This window comes from Bombyx mori, chromosome 24 (genome assembly GCF_030269925.1).
Source record: "Bombyx mori chromosome 24, ASM3026992v2".
In the NCBI taxonomy this organism is placed as follows: domain Eukaryota; kingdom Metazoa; phylum Arthropoda; class Insecta; order Lepidoptera; family Bombycidae; genus Bombyx; species Bombyx mori.
In genome coordinates this window covers 11,465,202-11,484,050 of record NC_085130.1, presented here as the reverse complement: position 1 = coordinate 11,484,050, position 18,849 = coordinate 11,465,202, and the positions used below count along the sequence as shown (strand labels likewise).

General features: G+C 38.5%; 2 protein-coding genes and 2 long non-coding RNA genes across 5 annotated transcripts; 3 read left to right on the top strand and 1 right to left on the bottom strand.

The window, feature by feature from the left end:
- Window positions 1-250: 250 nt before the first annotated feature.
- On the top strand, window positions 251-6,514 carry LOC101745083 (zinc finger protein 99). 2 transcript variants are annotated; one of them, XM_021348346.2, is made up of 5 exons: window positions 251-578; window positions 1,962-2,103; window positions 3,469-3,573; window positions 4,374-4,535; window positions 5,383-6,514. In XM_021348346.2, exons 1-5 carry the CDS (start codon window positions 411-413, stop codon window positions 6,471-6,473), a joined length of 1,668 nt encoding a protein of 555 aa, XP_021204021.1. In that variant the 5' UTR covers window positions 251-410; the 3' UTR covers window positions 6,474-6,514. The 2 variants fall into 2 exon arrangements, with proteins under 2 accessions (XP_021204021.1, XP_021204020.1); XM_021348345.3 differs by having other exon boundaries at window positions 296-578; window positions 4,365-4,535.
- LOC105841708 (uncharacterized) lies at window positions 6,464-7,764 on the bottom strand. The gene is made up of 2 exons (XR_009976486.1): window positions 6,937-7,764; window positions 6,464-6,744 (listed from the first exon to the last, which is right to left on the bottom strand). It is a non-coding gene; the product is annotated as an uncharacterized LOC105841708 (long non-coding RNA).
- A 774-nt stretch (window positions 7,765-8,538) lies between these two features.
- Window positions 8,539-9,145, top strand: LOC134201196 (uncharacterized). Its single transcript, XR_009976401.1, has 2 exons — window positions 8,539-8,672; window positions 8,749-9,145. It is a non-coding gene; the product is annotated as an uncharacterized LOC134201196 (long non-coding RNA).
- A 487-nt stretch (window positions 9,146-9,632) lies between these two features.
- LOC110384728 (zinc finger protein 724) lies at window positions 9,633-16,941 on the top strand. The gene is made up of 5 exons (XM_021348344.3): window positions 9,633-9,867; window positions 11,392-11,527; window positions 11,818-11,982; window positions 12,375-12,557; window positions 14,323-16,941. The coding sequence occupies exons 1-5, from the start codon at window positions 9,715-9,717 to the stop codon at window positions 15,435-15,437; spliced, it is 1,752 nt and encodes a 583-aa protein (XP_021204019.2). The 5' UTR covers window positions 9,633-9,714; the 3' UTR covers window positions 15,438-16,941.
- The last annotated feature ends 1,908 nt before the right edge of the window (window positions 16,942-18,849 follow it).

Below are 18,849 nucleotides of genomic sequence, written 5' to 3'. Positions count from 1 at the left end.
CCTACAGAACCCAATCCCCTCAAATTTAACCATCCAACACATCTCATTTAATTTAATTTCATCCCAGTTGATTAGTGTCTCAAATTAATCATCTTCATTTCATTTCAATTCATTTCACTCCATATTATCATTTTTCATAAAAATAAGAATATAAAATAAAATAAGACATGACTTATTATTATTATTATCTTAGTTACCAGGTCATAAAATCCTTTAAAAAAAAAGGTAAAAAATTTAAGATCAAAACTCTAGTGTCTATGAACCCAAGATTGTATGGGCTTAGATCCCCTTGCCTTTCCTAATAAGGAAAAATTGTACCAAAAAAAAATGTTTATGAACCCGTCGATTAAAATATTGATAACATTTCGTTCTATTAATTCAAAAGATGCTGAAATAAAATTAAATAGATTATGGCTGTTACAACGATTGCCGGGAAGGGTAAAGGGCCCATAGTAGACCCGGCGTTATGCCGATGTTGTCGCTCTATAAAGAAGTGCCGACTTTTAACATCTGAATACGAATGGATGGGTCAAAAAGAAGTTTATTCAGAGATGTTAATGGACTGCTTTGGTTTGCTTGTAAGTGTTTGCTATAATTAAGCTCAACAGTGAATAAACTAAATGTACTTATATTATTATTTACTTATATTTTACTTTTATTTTTTATTTTTATTTTATTTAATTTCCCATATTTATTTCCCGTATTTATTATGTTTTGACACCGAGAAACAAACACACAATTTCTAGATTTCCTAGTTTGAGCCGATTATTATGATATTTTTGTGATTGCTATATTATAATAATTTTCTTTCTGAAATGAGATAGTTTTTTAGTAACCATGTTTATAAGTTAGTAACAAAACTGCTGATCAAGAATGAAGTAAATTAACCAATTGAAATATTATCAAATAGTTTTTTTAATTATAATACATATTAGTCTGCTTTACCTTATATGAGTCGACTATTATCAAAGCCGGCAATCTGACTTTTGGACAATGATTGGTAAATCAGAAAAACGAATTATTGACTTTGTATTCCATTGGCAGTCACAAAACTCTTCGGAACGACATCTTAGATAAATAACAGGTTAACTATTAACCTTTATTTAATGCAGGTTTTGAACCGTATTCTTTGAAGGAGACGATTATATTCAAATCAATCTGTATTGACATATCAATAATTTTTTTTGTCCAAATGCACAGATTGCCACCTTTGATAATATACGACTCATATCACTGTTTTACGGGTTAGTTTGCATCATTTTCCCCTCCCTATTCACTGGTAGCCTAAAGTGCTATTCCAGTTACCCTCTAGCTGGTAAGTGAGCTAACAACGCTGGAATTGGGAGAGATTGCTGTTAGCAATAACTCTGGCCTAAGCAAGAGCACTGTGATCACAGAATCACCAGATTGGAATCTCAGTAGCACTAAACCTACCTGTTCCTTCCACAAAGCAGTCATATATTACAATTTAATTGGTTGGAACTCTGTATACAATATAATAACAATTCAGAATATCATTTCTCAAGGTTTCAACACTGTTGTGATGTGAATTCCCATATAAAACAAAGTGCGTCAAGCTCAGCAAAAATATTCATAATGTAGTGTAGTATGTTCAATGCACTTCTGTCATAATAATTCTTTTTTCTACATAAATAATAAATACTGTTCATTTGGAAGTACATTCCTACAGCAAATTTTTTTTTATTGCCAATGTAGGCATATGGTCTGGTCGTAACTATAGCTTATGGACATCAGCAATGCCAGGGACAAAGCCAAGATAAAGATTTTTCTCGAAAAATCTACAATAATTAGATATTAAATTATTACGAAAGGATATGTTTTAAAAGCTGCCTGAAAAAAATTATACAAAGAGACATACAAAACGAAACGAATCATAATATTCACTATGATAAAAATAATTAGTAGATTGTATTAACCGTTTAAATTTTTTGTCGTAACAGCTTTCCAATCTGGACGGAGACAACAAGGAGTCGTGCATATGTGCAACATGCGTTGTCAGACTGAGAGACGCGTATGCATTCCGTCAGCAGGTTCTACAGTGCGAGGAGGCATTTCTAAATGCCAAACTACAAAGTAAAGAAGGTGACGATTTTCAATAATATTTATTGCTGTTACCTGGGTTGAATATACATCATACATATTTATTTTTCTTGTGTAAATAAGTAGTAATGCGTTTCGGTTTGAAGGGTGGGGCAGCCGTTGTAACTATACTGAGACCTTAAAACTTATATCTCAAGATGAGTGGCGCATTTACGTTGTAGATGTCTATGGGCTCCAGTAACCAGTTAACACCAGGTGGGCTGTGAGCTCGTCCACCCATCTACGCAATAAAAACATAAAAAAAGATACCTTTGGAACACAGTAGAAAATCTTCGCATTAGACTGTAACAGAAATTGACATAATTACTTCAGTGTACCGTGTAGGGCACTGATGACTTATGTAGCTGTCATAGGGTTAACTGTATTGACTTTGCCAGTTTGTACCAAAAATTTTTTTTTATAGCCTACCTGTGTGGACGGGCTCACACCCCACCTGGTGTTAAGTGGTTACTGGAACCCATAGACATCTACAACGTAAATGCGCCACACACCTTGAGATATAATTAAAGTTCTAAGGTCTCAGCGTAGTTACAACGACTGCCCCACCCTTCAAACCGAAACGCATTACTGCTTCACGGCAGAAATAGGCGGGGCGGTGGTACCTACCCGTGCGGACTCACAAGAGGTCCTACCAACAGTAATTACGCAAATTATAATTTTGTGGGTTTGATTTTTATTACACGATGTTATTTCTTCACCGTGGAAGTCAATCGTGAACAATTGTTAAGTACGTATTTCATTAGAAAAATTTGACTTTGACTTTCCAACTCCGTGTTTCAAGGTCCAATATGATTTCGGTTAACAATCTCAACACCAGATGAAACACCCGTTTAACCCCTGCAACTATATAAATTAAACTAAAACGGATTACACGGGATTGGTTAATAAGAGGGTGAAGAGGTCGACCGAAGAAGACATGGATGGAGTGTGTGAATGACGATACGAGAGAGAGAAAGGAGTGAATGTTGAGATGACGGCTGATAGAAGAGAATGGCAGAGAAAAATTAACTGTGTCGACCCTACCTAGTGGGATAAGGTGGAGACAAAGAAGAGGTTAATTAATATGAGACGAACCAAAACCAAGCGTAGCTGTCTGACTTCAGCTTCAAATAAAATGAAGTGAATATATTGCATTTTTTCACATCGCAATTAAAACGCCAATGACAGCGAATGACGTCATTCGTGGCTAGTCATTGTGTATTCATTAATTTTAGCAACGACGAACGAATAAAACAACTACACTTAAAGAATTAGCATGCAGATTCTGTTTGTAGTTCCCTAAGGCAGTGTTTGCACCTTCAAAAATAATATGTATATGTATTTAAAACTTCAATATTTTAATTATAGAAGCCTCAAGCAGGATTGACGTTCAAGTGAAAACCGAGCCGCTAGCAGATGACTCTGACATGCCAATGGACGACAGAGACGAACCATGCGATATGGACTGTAATGGTAATTAATAATTAAATCAGACTGTATTGGGTGCTGCGAGCAATTGCTTTACTGGCTTTAAGGCTTTGTGAGCTCGCACGTTTTTTTTATTGGTTAGATAGTGAACGAGCTCACACCCCACCTGATGTTAAGTGGTTACTGGAGCCCATAGACATCTACAATGTAAATGCCACCACCCAGCTAGAGATATGAGTTCTAAGAACTCAGTGTAGTTACAGCGGCTGCCCCACCCTTCAAATCGAAACGCATTACTGCTTCACGGCAGAAATAGGCAGGGTGGTGGTACCTACCCGTGCGGACTCACAAGAGGTCCTACCACTAGTGGGTTATAAGGCTTCCCCGTTTTTTATGCGAAAACGTTGCTAATGACGGCATTTCGTTGGCGCTGTATTATGTGCAATTTTTTGCGCGAAAAACTCTCACTAAGCACACTGTAGCTCTATCGCATACAGGTTTCAATTTTTTATTTATATTTATATTCATGCACAAAACAAATTACAACCATAGAAATTATAAGTTTAAATATTTAACACAACAATCTGGATTGCAATTCAAAACAGGTGCATTTAAAAAAAAAGAGAACTGAACAGATGCCTAAATACCTTGTGTGTACACACACACACACACACACACACACACACGCACACGCACACGCACACACACACACACACAAATGTAAGTTGTTTGTAATTGTAAAAGCTTAAATGCCTTTCCACAACTCGGCTTCGTTTTCGAAGGCGAATCCCGTACATCGCTTACGAGTGATCAATAAATACCTACCGTATAAAGAGTTATTTCAGAGGACCTGAAGCCGCCCGACATTAAGGACGTCAAAGTGGCGAGCGACTACGAAGGCACGAAGAAGCTGAAGAGGCCGAGGAAAGCGAAAGTCGCCGGCAAGAGGGATCTCGTCAACCGCATGAAGAAGTACAGGGAGAAGCTGGACCATTTGATCGAACCGGGTGAGTTGTGCAGGGCAACTGATCTCCCTTGCAAGTGGTCTCCAACTGTGGAGTACTTTCTTTTTTTTTTTTATTGCTTAATTGGGTAGACGAGCTCACAACCCACCTAGTGTTAAGTGGTTACCATAGACATCTACGACGTAAATGCGCCACCCACCTTGAGATATACGTTCTAAGGTCTCAGTTATGGAGGATAGAGGTAAGGAGAATCGTCTCTAAGTGTGAAAAAGTGTCCGTTAAAATCTGCTAAATAAAGGTGGCGCTACAGTAGCAACCGGGTAAATTTTAAAAAAGGCGCTGAAAGTTATTAGAATAAGATAAAGACGAAAGAACTGTAAGCACTATAAAATTATAAAAAGTATTTTATATAAAGCTGATAAGCAAATGCAATCGATGTCTCCACGTTTTACCACAGCAATCATTTTAGGTTATATTGATGAAATTAGTTTGGACTACGTAAACATGTGAGGTCTTGTATATTTACACTGTCACTAACTACTCTAGTCATTAAATATATTAAATTTCCTAACTCAGCATACTTCAATCAGTTAACAACTGCTCAAGTTATATCATACCCTGTACCTATGCTAGCGCCATTCTGGAGGATTTTTGAACTGTTATTTAGTGCTTATTTAGTGCGGATACTTTCTCAAGCTTCTCCCATATGAGACGGTGCTCCTTACCTCTACCCTCCATAGGTATAAGGTCGAAATTTTATATGTAGTGTCAAACTACCGTCACATTGTTAAAAAAGGGCAATGCCCGTGCGGGCTTGTACTAAATACGCCCTAGTCATAACGCAAATCATTATTCTAAAGTGTGACTGACAAGAACACTTGTGTTTCAGTAAAAATGCTACAGAGGAAGGAGAAATCGAAACCGATTATGGACCACGACACGATGATTTATATGAACGCGGTCACGATAGTGCACAATTCGTACGTTTGCCCCTTCCACAACCGGATCAGTATATATTACTGCTATTACTGCCGGGACCAGTTCACCAATCCGGGCGAGCTGAGAGAGCACACGCTGTCCCACGACCCGAAGGAACTGTTCGAGAGCATGATGGAGAACAAGAAGATCCCAAAAATCGATATAACCAGAATCGATTGTAGATTATGCGACGTGAGCATAGACAGTATCGATAGTTTCAAGAAGCACATCTCTAGTGTACACGGGAAACAGATGCATCCGGTCACGAATGAGTTCTTGAAATTCAAATTGACCTTAGAGAATTTGGTGTGCACGGAATGCGGTAGCGTTTTTCCGTATTTCGACGCTCTAAAGAAGCACATGATCGATCATTTCGGGACGTCGACATGCGATATCTGCGGGGCATGCTTCCTCGAGCCGAACTCGCTCCGGACTCACATCAAGAGTCACAGCAAAATTGAGACCGATTACCCGTGCGAGGTGTGTGGGAAGAACCTGAAATCTAAATACAGCAAGTATTTGCACGTAGCCACGGTGCACGAGAAGAAACCCACGGTGAACTGTTATAAGTGCGAGGCCAGTTTCTTGTCTTACGCCTTACGCAACAAGCATCTGATCGAGGTACACGCCGACAAGCGAACGTTTGCGTGTAAACTGTGCGATAAAGTTTATAACAGGCGGAAAACGCTGATGGAACACAATAGGAGGATACATTTGAAGATCTACAGGCACCAGTGCGATTTGTGCGACCAACGTTTCTACCTACCGTCTCGGCTTAAAGAGCACATGGCCACGCACACGGGCGAGAGGAATTTCCGATGCGAATTCTGCGATAAAAGCTATCCTAGGCTGCAATCGCTGCAAGAACACATACGGTCGCACAGCAACGAAAGAAGGTACAAATGCGACCTGTGCAATTCGGCGTTCACGCAAAACGGTAGCTTGAAGAATCACATGAAGAGTCATCATCAGGGATACGAATTAGATACTAGTTTCGGCTGATTAATTTAGAGTATTTATTAAATTATAGATTTATTAATTTACGTTTACGTGTTTTACTTGACGTTTTTGTGTTTTTTTTTTTAATACAGATTTGTGAAGTTTTCTTTTACACATTGAACGTTAGACCAGAAACCGTGCTTAGTCCTGTGGAATGACGGTTGGACATTTTCGCTTTCGGGCGCGCCAACACGGTGTTTGCCATTTGATATCTCGGAACATATTGAGCGCCTCTCTGTTTCTGTAAATCGCCCGCTGTTTTTGAGTATTTTTCCTGTCAAAGATGGTAAAAAAATCTCGTTTATTTACCATACTTGATATACTGTACGGCTCTGAGGGATAGATCATCATCACAATGACCTAAAGTTAGAGCCGATTCATAAGTAACTGAAGTCAGCGTCGGAACGTTATTTTAAAAAAACGCGACACGATAGTTCATTTATCGTGGCTGCCGGCAACTACATACCCGATCCAGAGGATCAAATGGTAAACAATCATCGTCGTCCAAAACATGTCACTTCGGATCCTCCCGATCCCCTGTCAAGTACGACAAATAATTGAGTAGGTTTATAGACATTCTTGTATTGAGGTAGCAAACATGAATGAAAAATAGAAAAACTATTAAAGTAGACAATTATTAGGTAAAATAGTTACGTAGGCCTTTCTGTTATAGTCGGATTTTTTATTATACGAAGTCAACTGACGTTTACTGTGTTGTCAGTTTTTGATGAAATAAAAATAGTGTTGTGACAAAGTGAACGATTGAAAAACTCCTGAATTAATGAAATTGCCTCGATTGTCTAGTGAATAGTAGGTGTGCCGAATTGCCGATATCGGGTACGGGGTTCGAATTTTAGGCGTGCTTTTAACATACCAACGAGTTTTCGACGAAATATTATGTTCCTATAGTATCTACCTGTACTGAATACCGAGTGTTTTAAACATTAAGAAAAACATTGCGAGGAAGCTTGTAAGACTGTCCTATTTCCAATACATCATATAGTTGAAATTATAGATGTATAAAATATAACAATTATAGGTAGGTAATGAAAATAAAAAAACTGATTGTAGTTACATACTACTAGTAACATATATTGGAGCACTTTAATACAATTTTATTGTAAAATATAAATAATATTCTTTTATAGTTTGAAATTAATGATTAACTCTTCACACTCATTGTTCATTCATGTGATTAAATGAGAACTGAACGCATCACTATTACTTTAAATATAGCAACATTATTTCACAAAGTGACATTAGCTACTGTCAGCTGGCTTCGTCTAATTAAAAATCCGACTATAAATAATCTGGTTCTCTGACATGACAGCTTACTAGGGTGGACAACATTTTTGACTTTTTTCTATTGCTTAGATGGGTGGACGAGCACGCAGCCCACCTGTAAGTCCTCAGTAAAAATATATATAGATGGTTTCCGTCACGGTCTCTCAGTGGACCTTTGCTTTACAATGCACAAGTCCGGCCTCGCGTGGAGTACTGCTCCCACCTCTGGACCGGGGCACCCAAATACAAGCTACAGAAGAGGGCCGTTCGCATTGTCGATAGCCTCATTCTCACGGATCGTTTCGAAACTCAGAATAAAGAGGGGCTTCGGTTCTCTTTGTTTTTTGTACCATATGTTCTATGAGAAGTGTCACGAGGAATTGCTCGAGATGACACTGTTATCTTGTTTTCACTATCTTAGTACAGTTGCGTTTCCAGGGACGTTTTCTGTCTCTTATTATCCGTCACGCGAATGAACTCCCCTCTACTACGTCCCCCAAGCGCTGTGACATGTCCTTCTTCAAACTAGGATTATGGAGATTACTCAGCAATAGACAACGGCTTAACTCTACCCCTGGCAGACATTACTCACGTCCAAGAGTGACAGTATCCACTCACCGTCACGTAGATCAAATTCTTATCGCCCTTCAAGAACAACAAAAATAAAATAGATTTTTATAAAATATCGACCAAAATAAGAAACCATTTTTTTTATAGTTTCAAATGTTTTTTTTAATAAGGAGGGGATGTCTTAAGAAGTCTTGTATGGACTGTGTGAAGATATGCGAGAGATGGGTGTGAGTACACAGATGATGATTTAATAGATCTGAATGGAAATAGAGGATTGTGTGCCGACCAGACAATGGGGTCAATATACTGCGTTCATGTCGATGTCTAGTTAAGCAACGCAATTATCATGTAAGTAGTTTTGAAATAGAATAAAAAATTTAAAATCCGAAATTTACAATTCAATAGTAAGAGCTAAATTTTACAGGTTAACTTTTGGTGGATTTTTCTGTTTGTCTACCTCAGACTAAAAACAATGTTTGTAGAGAACTCTGCCAGGGATTACAGGTGCAAATATAATCTGTCACAAGGAGTAGAAGAACAAGAGTGTTTTTTTAATAGTTACTTGAAAATGTTGTCGCTTTTCAAAAGTCTGTACATGGCAGTGGCATAAAGAAGCGGAGACTTGCAATATTTGTATTTTGTACCGAATAAGATTCACAACTAAAGAGGTAATACTAAGTATTCCTAATATCTGTTTGAATAAAGCCAATAAAGACGTTATTTATTAAATATAATTATTATATTTAATATATAATATATTAAATATATCATAACACTGTTATTTAAAATAAAATATTTGATTAAATGTTGGTTTCGTGTAATCAGCTAGCCTATTATTCATTGAAAAAAAATTTTTTTATTGCTTAGGTCGATGTACGAGCTCAAAGCCCACCTGATGTTAAGTGGTTACTGGAGCCCATAGATATCTACAACGTAAATGCGCCAACCACCTTGAGATATAAGTTTTAAGGTCTCAATATAGTTATAACGGCTGCCCCACCCTTCAAACCGAAACGCATTACTGCTTCACGGCAGAAATAGGCAGGGCGGTGGTAGTGGTGGTACCTACCCGCGCGGACTCACAAGAGGTCCTACCACCAGTAATTACGCAAATTATAATTTTGCGGGTTTCATTTTTATTACACGATGTTATTCCTTCACCGTGGAAATCAATCGTGAACAAATCAAAGAATATAAAAAAGGTTTCATCCTAATTGGTTAGATTTTATTATTCCTCAACCAACATGGTTTTGCCTATTCCTACAACAGATTTGGTAGTATGAACAACGTTCCCTTTGCTTAGCCAGTAGACAGACTGACAGATCACGTCAAAATATTTGGTTTGAGATCAGAAATGCAAGATATTGTTTTAATTTTGTAAATTAAAGAAATGAATTCTAATAAAAAAGGACCCATAATTGACTCTGGCTCGTGTCGTTGCTGCGGTGCCACAAAACGTTGTCGTTTGCTAAATGTTGAATACGACTGGAGCGGCCAAAAAGAGATTTATTCAGACATGTTTTTAGATTGTTTTGGACTTCTAGTAAGTTGTAGTGCTAATAACTTCAACTAACAAATGGACAATATTACTGCCTCTTACCTTCTCAGTCGAAGTTACCAATCGAGCAGTCTTGTAGGGTGCCAGGAGTCGCCAATCAGATCGGGGTCCGTTTTAAGAAATGAAATTACCATCGGGGTCGGAAGTAGTCGGAACAATATTTTGTAGACAAAAATATTTGTCAAACAAATTTAACTACCGAATTAACAATGGTATTTTTTTACGTTTCAATGAGAAAAATAACATTCATTGTTGCGGATCATCTGTCTCAAGTAAAATTAGTGCAAGATATTCACATTTAATCCTGGAGATCACTCAGTCGAGATCGAAATTTATTCATAATGAAGTTCATCTCTGAAAATGCTGCTACACAAATATATGTTGATCCAAACAAAGTAAGAAGTTACGAAGCTAATTTTTGTAGTTCTGGATATTTCCGTACTCTGTATTGCAAGTTGATGTGTTTTCGCGGTCTACACAAAATAGGTTGGCGGTCTGCGGCTCCCATTTGGGGACCCCTGTAGTATATCCTTCACACACACATTCATTCATTTTAATTGGTACAAAGAATGCTTATATGTGGAGCCTAAAGTTAAGGTTATATTACATATACACAAAACAGGGATAATTTGAGATGTCTGCTACTGTAGATCTGCCCACTAAACACATGATATTGGTATATTGGATGACTTGAGTCATTGTAACTCACCTCATTGGCATATTTGTATCAAGAGGTACACTGGTGGTAGGACATCTGGTGAGTCCACATGGGTAGTTACCCCTACCCTACCTACTTCTGCCATGAAGCAGTAATGCCTTTCGGTTTGAAGGGTGGGGCAGCCATTGTACTGTTAAAACAGAGACCTTACAACTGATATAACAAGATGGGTGGCGGAATTCACGTTGTCTATGGGCTCCGGTTACCACCTAACACCAGGTGGGCCATGAGCTCAACCAACCATCTAAGCTATTATATATAAAAAAATGTGATGCAAATGTACCAGGTTTATAGTAAATATAAAGGGTAGGTACCACCAACCTGTTCATTTTTACTGCAGAGCAATCATGCATTCTGTTTTGAACCACTTAACAACAGGTGACAGAACTCAGCCATAAGTTTGATCAGTCTATAATAGTCAATTAAAAATAAACTTTTTACTTCAATGGTTAAATTCAAGTTAAAAGGAACTGAATCTGACTAATTTTAAATTAAAGATTATGACAGCAATAAAATATACCTTGAATATCTTAAAGTTAATTGGTCTTTATTGGAAATTTAACAAAAACTTTTGGTACAGTAATTAGTTTAAATAGATACTAAACAATTAATAAAAAAAAATGTCTGTTTTGAGCATTAACAACATTCTGATAAAGAAATTGGCCCTAAATATTACTTCCTCCTTGAATCATTGCTCAATGCTTTTGGTACCGATGACCGCCCTTCTGTATAATCTTCTCGCACGATATTTCGCCATCTGATGAACTCAATGAATTCAACAATTTTTCCAGTTATCACACTTAGATGGTGAGGCAGAGGAACGTCTGATATGCGCAACCTGCGTGCTGAGGCTTCGTGATGCTAGTCTCTTCAGGAGACAAGTACTGCTGTGCGAGGAGACATTATTGAAAAGCAGGATGACCACAGGTATGTTTGGGATACAATCTAAAACATGTAATAAAAATTGGAATGAATTTTTTAGTTAAATACTGTTGTAAACACCCTTAAAATATGACAATGACTCAGTTGTATTCTTTTACCACTACCCATATTTTTATGGAAATGATTTAATCACTGACTGGTCATCAATGAAATTTCTAAATGTTACGAGTGCAATTTCTGTCTTAAACCTAACATATTCTAATATTGTAGAATAAAAATGATAAACACAATATTAAGGCATAAAAACGATTTTTTAATATGTAATGTAATTAAAGTTACAGAAAACGACATTGAATTGAAGGTTGACATTGAAGTTAAGAAAGAGACAAGCGACCACTGCATTTTGGAGGAATCAAACAATAATGATTGTTTGTATAGTGATAATGACAATGACAATAATACCAGCGATGGACATATGGATTGTGGCAGTAATGAAGACAGTAAGCATAATGTAATATTTGAAATATTTAATAAGTGCACTTGTAAAATTTTGCCAGTTACTTAACTAACCATGCTTTTTACTGGTGGTAGGACCTCTTGTGAGTCCTATTTCTGTCATGAAGCAGTAATGCGTTTCGGTTTGAAGGACGGGGCAGCCGTTGTAACTATACTTGAGACCTTGGAACTTATGTCTCAAGTTGGGTGGCTCATTTTGCGTTGTGGATGTCTATGGACTCCAGTAATCACTTAAAACCAGGTGGGCTGTGAGCTCGTCCACCCATATAAGCAATTAGTCTGATAATGTTGCTACTCCGTCAGTACGGAGTCCCTTATTCTTCTCATACGCGGTAAATTTAATTTATGCTTCTCATTTTAATTGTCTTATTAACAGTGAAAATAAAGCACGAATCTACAAATAAAGTAAAGGAGCTTCCAAAACTAGGTCTACGCTCTAAGGAAACAGTCAGAAAACCAGGCAGGAAGAGAATGAGTTTGAAAGATGTGAAAGTGAAAAGGGAAATGCTGATGAACTTAAAATACATGAAACAAAAGTTGTTGATGATGAAGAAGAACAGTGAGTTACTTTTTTTTAATACTTTTAAACCCAGTTCAACGTACCTGGTCACTATAGCAACGGCGGATCCAGGGGGGGTTTATGGGGGGATCATGACCCCCCACCCTGAGCTGGTTCCAGGACTTAGGTGGACGACTAATTGAACATAATGATTTTATTTATATGTGGGGAGTGTTATTTTTATTACGTTTTTTCAGTTTTTTTTTTTGGATATTTATTTTGTGCCTGTTGCAATGGCAACATTCTATTAGGTTTAGAAAGAGATAGCAGTTTAAGGTTAGAGAGGGTAGTTCGAAAGAGGAAAAGCTTTAGAAAGACGTGTACGAAGTGATTGTGAAGTAAAACAAAGAGTTTCGCTATATCCATCCCACTTTTACTCATGAACGAACCCACATATATATATTTTGTCACTATACAGATTTTATGTAACTATGTACTTACATACCTTCAATTTTTTATTAATTTAATATAATATTATATAATAACTTTGTATGATGGAAAACGTTTGGGAACGAACGCATCGAAAATTTGACTATGTGACCCCCTTGTGGCGCCAAAGCTGGATCCGCCCTTGCACAATAGTCGCTTATGCATGGATACGACTGAGGAATCTCAACAAATCTCTTTTCAAGAATATGTAATAGAACTTTAACACAATATAAATAATATAAATATTTACTAACAATCACGCCACGTTAACTGGTCCCGTGATAAGTTCGTAAAGAACTTGTGTTACAGGTGCCAGATAACGGAAATAAATGTAATATTTTTATTATACACATACATATATTTAATATACATCCAGAACCCTGGCAAAGACATTTATATTTATCATACAAATATCTTCCCTTGGCGGGATTCGAACCCGCGACCCCCTTGTGTAGTGACCATGTCACTTACCACTACACCAGACGGCCGTTAACAGAATGCGAGGAAGTTCATATAACGCATTCTTATGGGATTTTCGCTGTTCAAAAGCTAACGCTAGAAAAACTGCACAAAATATTTTGTAGATTCGTATTCAAGAAAATGTATGGGCACTATTCGTTCTTGTATTCATCACTTTATGTGACTGGTATGGTCAGGTTAGATACTCTTGAGCTGAGACGAAAGATGACTCTTATTGGTAAGTGCTGCTGCAATCGCTGCAAACCAGCGATTTGTAGCTGTTGCTAGAAGTGACTTAAGCTAATGTTATTAATACCTTAAAAATGTTTTTGTTATAGTTTTTTTTTTTTGCTTTTATGGTTCGACGAGCTCTCAGCCCACCTGGTGTTAAGTGGTTGCTGGAGCCCATAGACATCTACAACGTAAATACACCACCCACCTTGATATATAAGTTCTAAGGTCTCAGTATAGTTACAACGGCTGCCCCACCCTTCAAACCGAAACGCATTACTGCTTCACGGCAGAAATAGGCAAGGTGGTGGTACCTACCCGTGCGGACTCACAAGAGGTCCTACCTCCAGTAATTACGCAAATAATATTTTTGCGGGTTTCATTTTTATTACACGATGTTATTCCTTCGCCGTGGAAGTCAATCGTGAACATTTGTTGAGTACGTATTTCATCAGAAAAATTGGTACTCGCCTGAGATTCGAACACCGCTCGCATCGCTCAACACGAATGCACCGGACGTCTTATCCTTTAGGCCACGACGACTTCGTTTATTAAGTAAAGAAGTAACAATTATTACTTCCAAAACAACAATTAACACATATGTTTTTAAATTATCAATGTTAATCCCAACTAAACTTTTTTACAGATCTCCAAATAAAACAGCCGATAGTCAAATTAGTAAAAATGAAGCCCTACATAGACAAGGACTACAATTCATTACAGAACGCGATCACTATAGTTAAAAACTCGTTTGTCTGTCCGTTCTTTACTATTTACGGAGACTATCACTGTATGTACTGCAGGGAAATGTTCACCGATCCCTCAGAGCTAAGGGTGCACACCCTGAAACACGACCCGGCCACTTACAAGGACGTTGTTGAATCGAAAAAGAATTTACTAATCGATATCGACAGAATCGATTGTCGTCTATGCCCGACGAACATCGATAATATTGATTCACTGAAGACCCACCTCACTACGGTTCACGGCCAAAAGATTCACAACGAGACGAGCAATGAATTTTTGAAATTCAAATTGAAGTTAGGTCTGTTGTCTTGCACGGAATGCGGTTTGTCTTGTAACTCGTTTCAAGCACTCAAAAGGCATTTGGCGGTGCATTTCGGTTCATTTATATGCGAGGAGTGTGGTACTCATTATTTTGAAGAGCGCTTACTGACCTTCCACAAGAAAAGGGCACATAACACCGATTCTAACAAGCACGAGGACTACGTTTGCGACCGGTGCGGCAAGAACTTCCGCAGCAAGAAGGGCAAGAGCTATCACGTGGCCAAAATTCACGAGAAGGAACCGGTCTTCGCCTGCAACAAATGCGATGAGGTCTTTCTGTCCTACCACTTGAAGTACAAACACAAAATGGAGGAGCACGGCGAGAAGCGTTCGTTTCCTTGTTCGAGTTGCGATAAGATCTACAACAATCGCAAGGCGTTGCGGGAGCACAACCGTAAAAATCACCTACAGCTGCTGAAACATAAATGTCCGCTATGCGACCGCAGGTTCTACGTGCCTTCTGAGCTCAAAGACCACATGACCTCGCACACGGGGGAAAGAAACTACAGATGCGAGTACTGCGGCAAAACCTACCCCAGACTAAAAGCTCTGAAAGTGCACATGGAATCGCATAACACCGAGAAGAAATACAAGTGCGGATTGTGTACCGCCTCGTATACGCAGTTAAACAATTATAAAAATCATGTAAAGAGCAAACATCCCGTCGGTACTAATAGTAGTGCGTATGTATGAGAATAAACGATAATCAGGCATATATACATAGTCAGGTCATAAATTCTGTCACATGTTTAATGTAAAATAATTGAAACAAGTTTATTCATTATGTAACCATTCATATACCAAAATGAACTTAACAAAACATAGATTCTTATGACACTAAAGTTTATTCAAAATGACCTCCGTGATTTTGAATACAGGCCTTCAATCTGCGCGGACAGTCGTGTATCGCAGCACGAACGAGGTCCATGTCAATATCGGCGGCTGGCTTAATCAACGATGTCTTGAGTGACTCCAAATTGGGATGAGGCTTTGAGCACGCCTTTTCCTCCAAGTGTTGCCATATATTGTAATCTAACGGATTCAAATCTGGACTGGAGGAGGGCCAGTCTTCGTGCCGGATGAAATCGATTTCACGCGCCGCCAGCCAGTCTTGTGTGCTCTTCGCTCTATGAGCTGGCGCCGAATCTTGTTGGAATACCCAGTGCCTGTTATTGAACATGGTATGAGGAACAGGTACTACAAGGTTCGTCAGGACTATATTTTGATATACAACTACATTCGTTTTTACACCTTTCTCACAAAAATGTACCTCTGTTAAGCCCCAATAAGAAACTCCCAACCATACCATGAGCGAGGATGGAAAATGACCTCGTTGGACACGCGGAATACGGTTGCTCGCTTCTTCACTACTGTGTGCGTACACCTTATCATTTTGTTTGTTGTAGCTCTCTTCTACGGTAAAAATTTTTTCATCCGAAAAAAGAATTTCCCGATATTTTTTTCCCGCGTACCGCTTCAACAAAGCGCGGCATCTCTTCAGTCTCAGGTCCATTAGACGAGCATTCAAACGATGTCCTGTTTTTCTTCGATATGCCCGAAGCCCTAAGTCTTCATTTAACACCCTTTTCACCGTGGTTCTGCTTAACCCCATCTGAAGGGCCAACAGTTTCTGCTTACGTTTGGGATTTCTTTGAATTCGCGCCTTCACAGCTTTTATCACTGCTGGAGTCCTAACAGACCGAGGGCGACCACTTCTTGACCTGTCATCTACACTAGAGTCTTCATTGTATCGTTTGATGGTACGATAAACGAATCTTTTGGTTATATTCAAATTTTTCAGTATGTTAAAAATTTGAATTGGCGCGTAACCGCAACGATGCAACGCAATAACTGCAACACGGTCTTCTTTAAGCGTTCACTCCATATTTAAAAATGAGTAAAATTCTAAATGTATACTAATTTTATTTTCATGAACAATTCGAAATTCGAATTCAATAAACTTTTTTGTGGCCAGCATTCTAAAAGAAAAGTTTTTACTGTGTGACAATACTTATGACCTGACTAGGTATATAGACTTATGTAAAATGAGCTAGACTCGTGTAAAATTCAAAAATAAATTATAAAATTATATTTGCCAACAAATACTTGTGCTTTATGTGAAATCGGTTTTCGTTAACAATTGGCGTGAGCCGTGAACGTAATTTGCTAATTGTTTTAATAAAGATTATATATATTTTGACAGTTTATTATTTAAGTTTTAATCAAGTTTGTGACTTAAAACCTTAAAGAAATTTGTAATACAGCTATATTACGGCGTGGGGTTGTTGGCCGTTTTTGCGAAATTGCATTTAAGCTTGTGTACGACAATTTGACGGGAAATAAAATCGAACATTGACAAAATTGCGGTAGGCAGCGGCTTGGTTCTGCCCCTGGCATTGCTGAAGTACATGGGCGACGGTAACCACTCACCATCAGGTGGGCCGTATGCTCGTCTGCCTACAAGGGCAAAAAAAAGCATTCACGTCATTGGTTCGTTTCACTTTTATTTGGTAGACTATCTCATTAATAAATGAACGAATTGTAAATCAATTCAAATGTCCGCATATTTCTCCCGTGAAGCAGTAGGTAATGCGTTTCGGTTTTAAAGGTAGGGTAGCCGTTGTAACTATACTGAGACTGTCTCGAACTGCTCTGGGGTAGACCGGTGATGTATAAAATAAAAGAGTGGACTGTATTATTTGGTAAGTTTATAACAAGAGCAAAACAAGACGAAAACAAGTAAGTGTCGCGGGCGGCGTTGCTGCACGAAGTGACGAAGCCGGTGTCAATCCGCTACCCCGCGCCGCTGTCCTCCTCCCGGCACCCGCGCCGCGCGATCGTCGATGTCCGTGCATCGACAGAGACCTTACAACTTATATCTCAAGGTGGGTGGCGCATTTACGTTGTAGATGTCTATGGGCTTCAGTAACCACTTAACACCAGGTGGGTTGTGAGCTCGTCCACTGATCTAAGCAATAAAATAACAATGAGTAGTATATCTACAGCAAAATTATAATTTGGGGTAATTACTGGTGGTAGGACCTCTTGTGAGTCCGCACGGGTAGGTACCACCACCCTGCCTGTTTCCGCCGTGAAGCAGTAATGCGTTTCGGTTTGAAGGACGGGGCACCCGTTCTAATTATTCTGAGACCTTAGAGTGGCTTAGAGGTTAGAGGTTGACTGGTTACTGGAGCCCATAGACATCTAATACGTAAATGCCGCCACCCACCTTGAGATATGGTTGAGATTGTTCCCATAGACACAGCCCACTGAGTTTCAAGTAATTTATTGCGTGTAGGTATACTTACCTAATTGTAGAATACAAATCTTCAAATGAACTCAATGCGCTAAAGTCGGATCTTCTATGTAGAATCTGTTTTCCTATATTAAATTCTATAATTTGTTCTGTAAGCGATACAAGATTACAGTGCAATTTGGATGTGGTCTCGTAAAATGCTCTAGAAAAAATATCATTAATAATCGAGACGAAAATTGGAATTTTGTGTTTGAATGAATTAAATAAACTATTAAGGCGTTCAAATAAACATTCCATTTTATTGGTTAATAAATTTAATTTAATTTCTAATTACCAAACATTTACATTACACAAAAATATGTGAAAAAAATTTAAAAGGAAAATTTTATTAATTAACAAGACGAGCGTCAATTCGAAATTCAAAATTTACGTGGCGTCACTTCAAATGTTTTTTTGCTCGACAAACAAATGACAATGCGTGATTGATGAAAATTTTATATGAATCGAATTGAATATCAAGATTATTTATCCGAACTATCGAAGGATCAAAAGATGTGTGTGGCGTGTTAAGCTAAGCGTCCACAGGTCGGTATCGTACGCATCGGACGCATCGCATCAACCGCATTATTTTTTCATACTGCGTCCACTGTATCGGCAGCGATCGGATTGCTGACGCAAGTACCAGCAATCGGATTGCCGATGCCAGTTTCATTCGGATTTTCTTAGTGATCGTAGCTGTGTGTTCGGGTACGGCAGCGGTTTCGCCCAAGCCGAGACACTGGGCACCGGCGCCGGAACGAACGCTGGCTTGGCCTGCGACACAGAGGGTGCCGAGGCTTTGATGTCTGG

Bases quoted from the DNA above. Each gene is read 5' to 3' on its own strand.
- LOC110384728 (XM_021348344.3), top strand. From the start codon at position 9,715: ATGAATTCTAATAAAAAAGGACCCATAATTGACTCTGGCTCGTGTCGT. The intron at 9,868-11,391 runs GTAAGTTGTAGT...CAATTTTTCCAG, and splicing joins TAGATTGTTTTGGACTTCTA to TTATCACACTTAGATGGTGA. The intron at 11,983-12,374 runs GTAAGCATAATG...TCTTATTAACAG, and splicing joins TTGTGGCAGTAATGAAGACA to TGAAAATAAAGCACGAATCT.
- LOC101745083 (XM_021348345.3), top strand. From the start codon at position 411: ATGGCTGTTACAACGATTGCCGGGAAGGGTAAAGGGCCCATAGTAGAC. The intron at 2,104-3,468 runs GTGACGATTTTC...TTTTAATTATAG, and splicing joins CAAACTACAAAGTAAAGAAG to AAGCCTCAAGCAGGATTGAC. The intron at 4,536-5,382 runs GTGAGTTGTGCA...CTTGTGTTTCAG, and splicing joins GGACCATTTGATCGAACCGG to TAAAAATGCTACAGAGGAAG.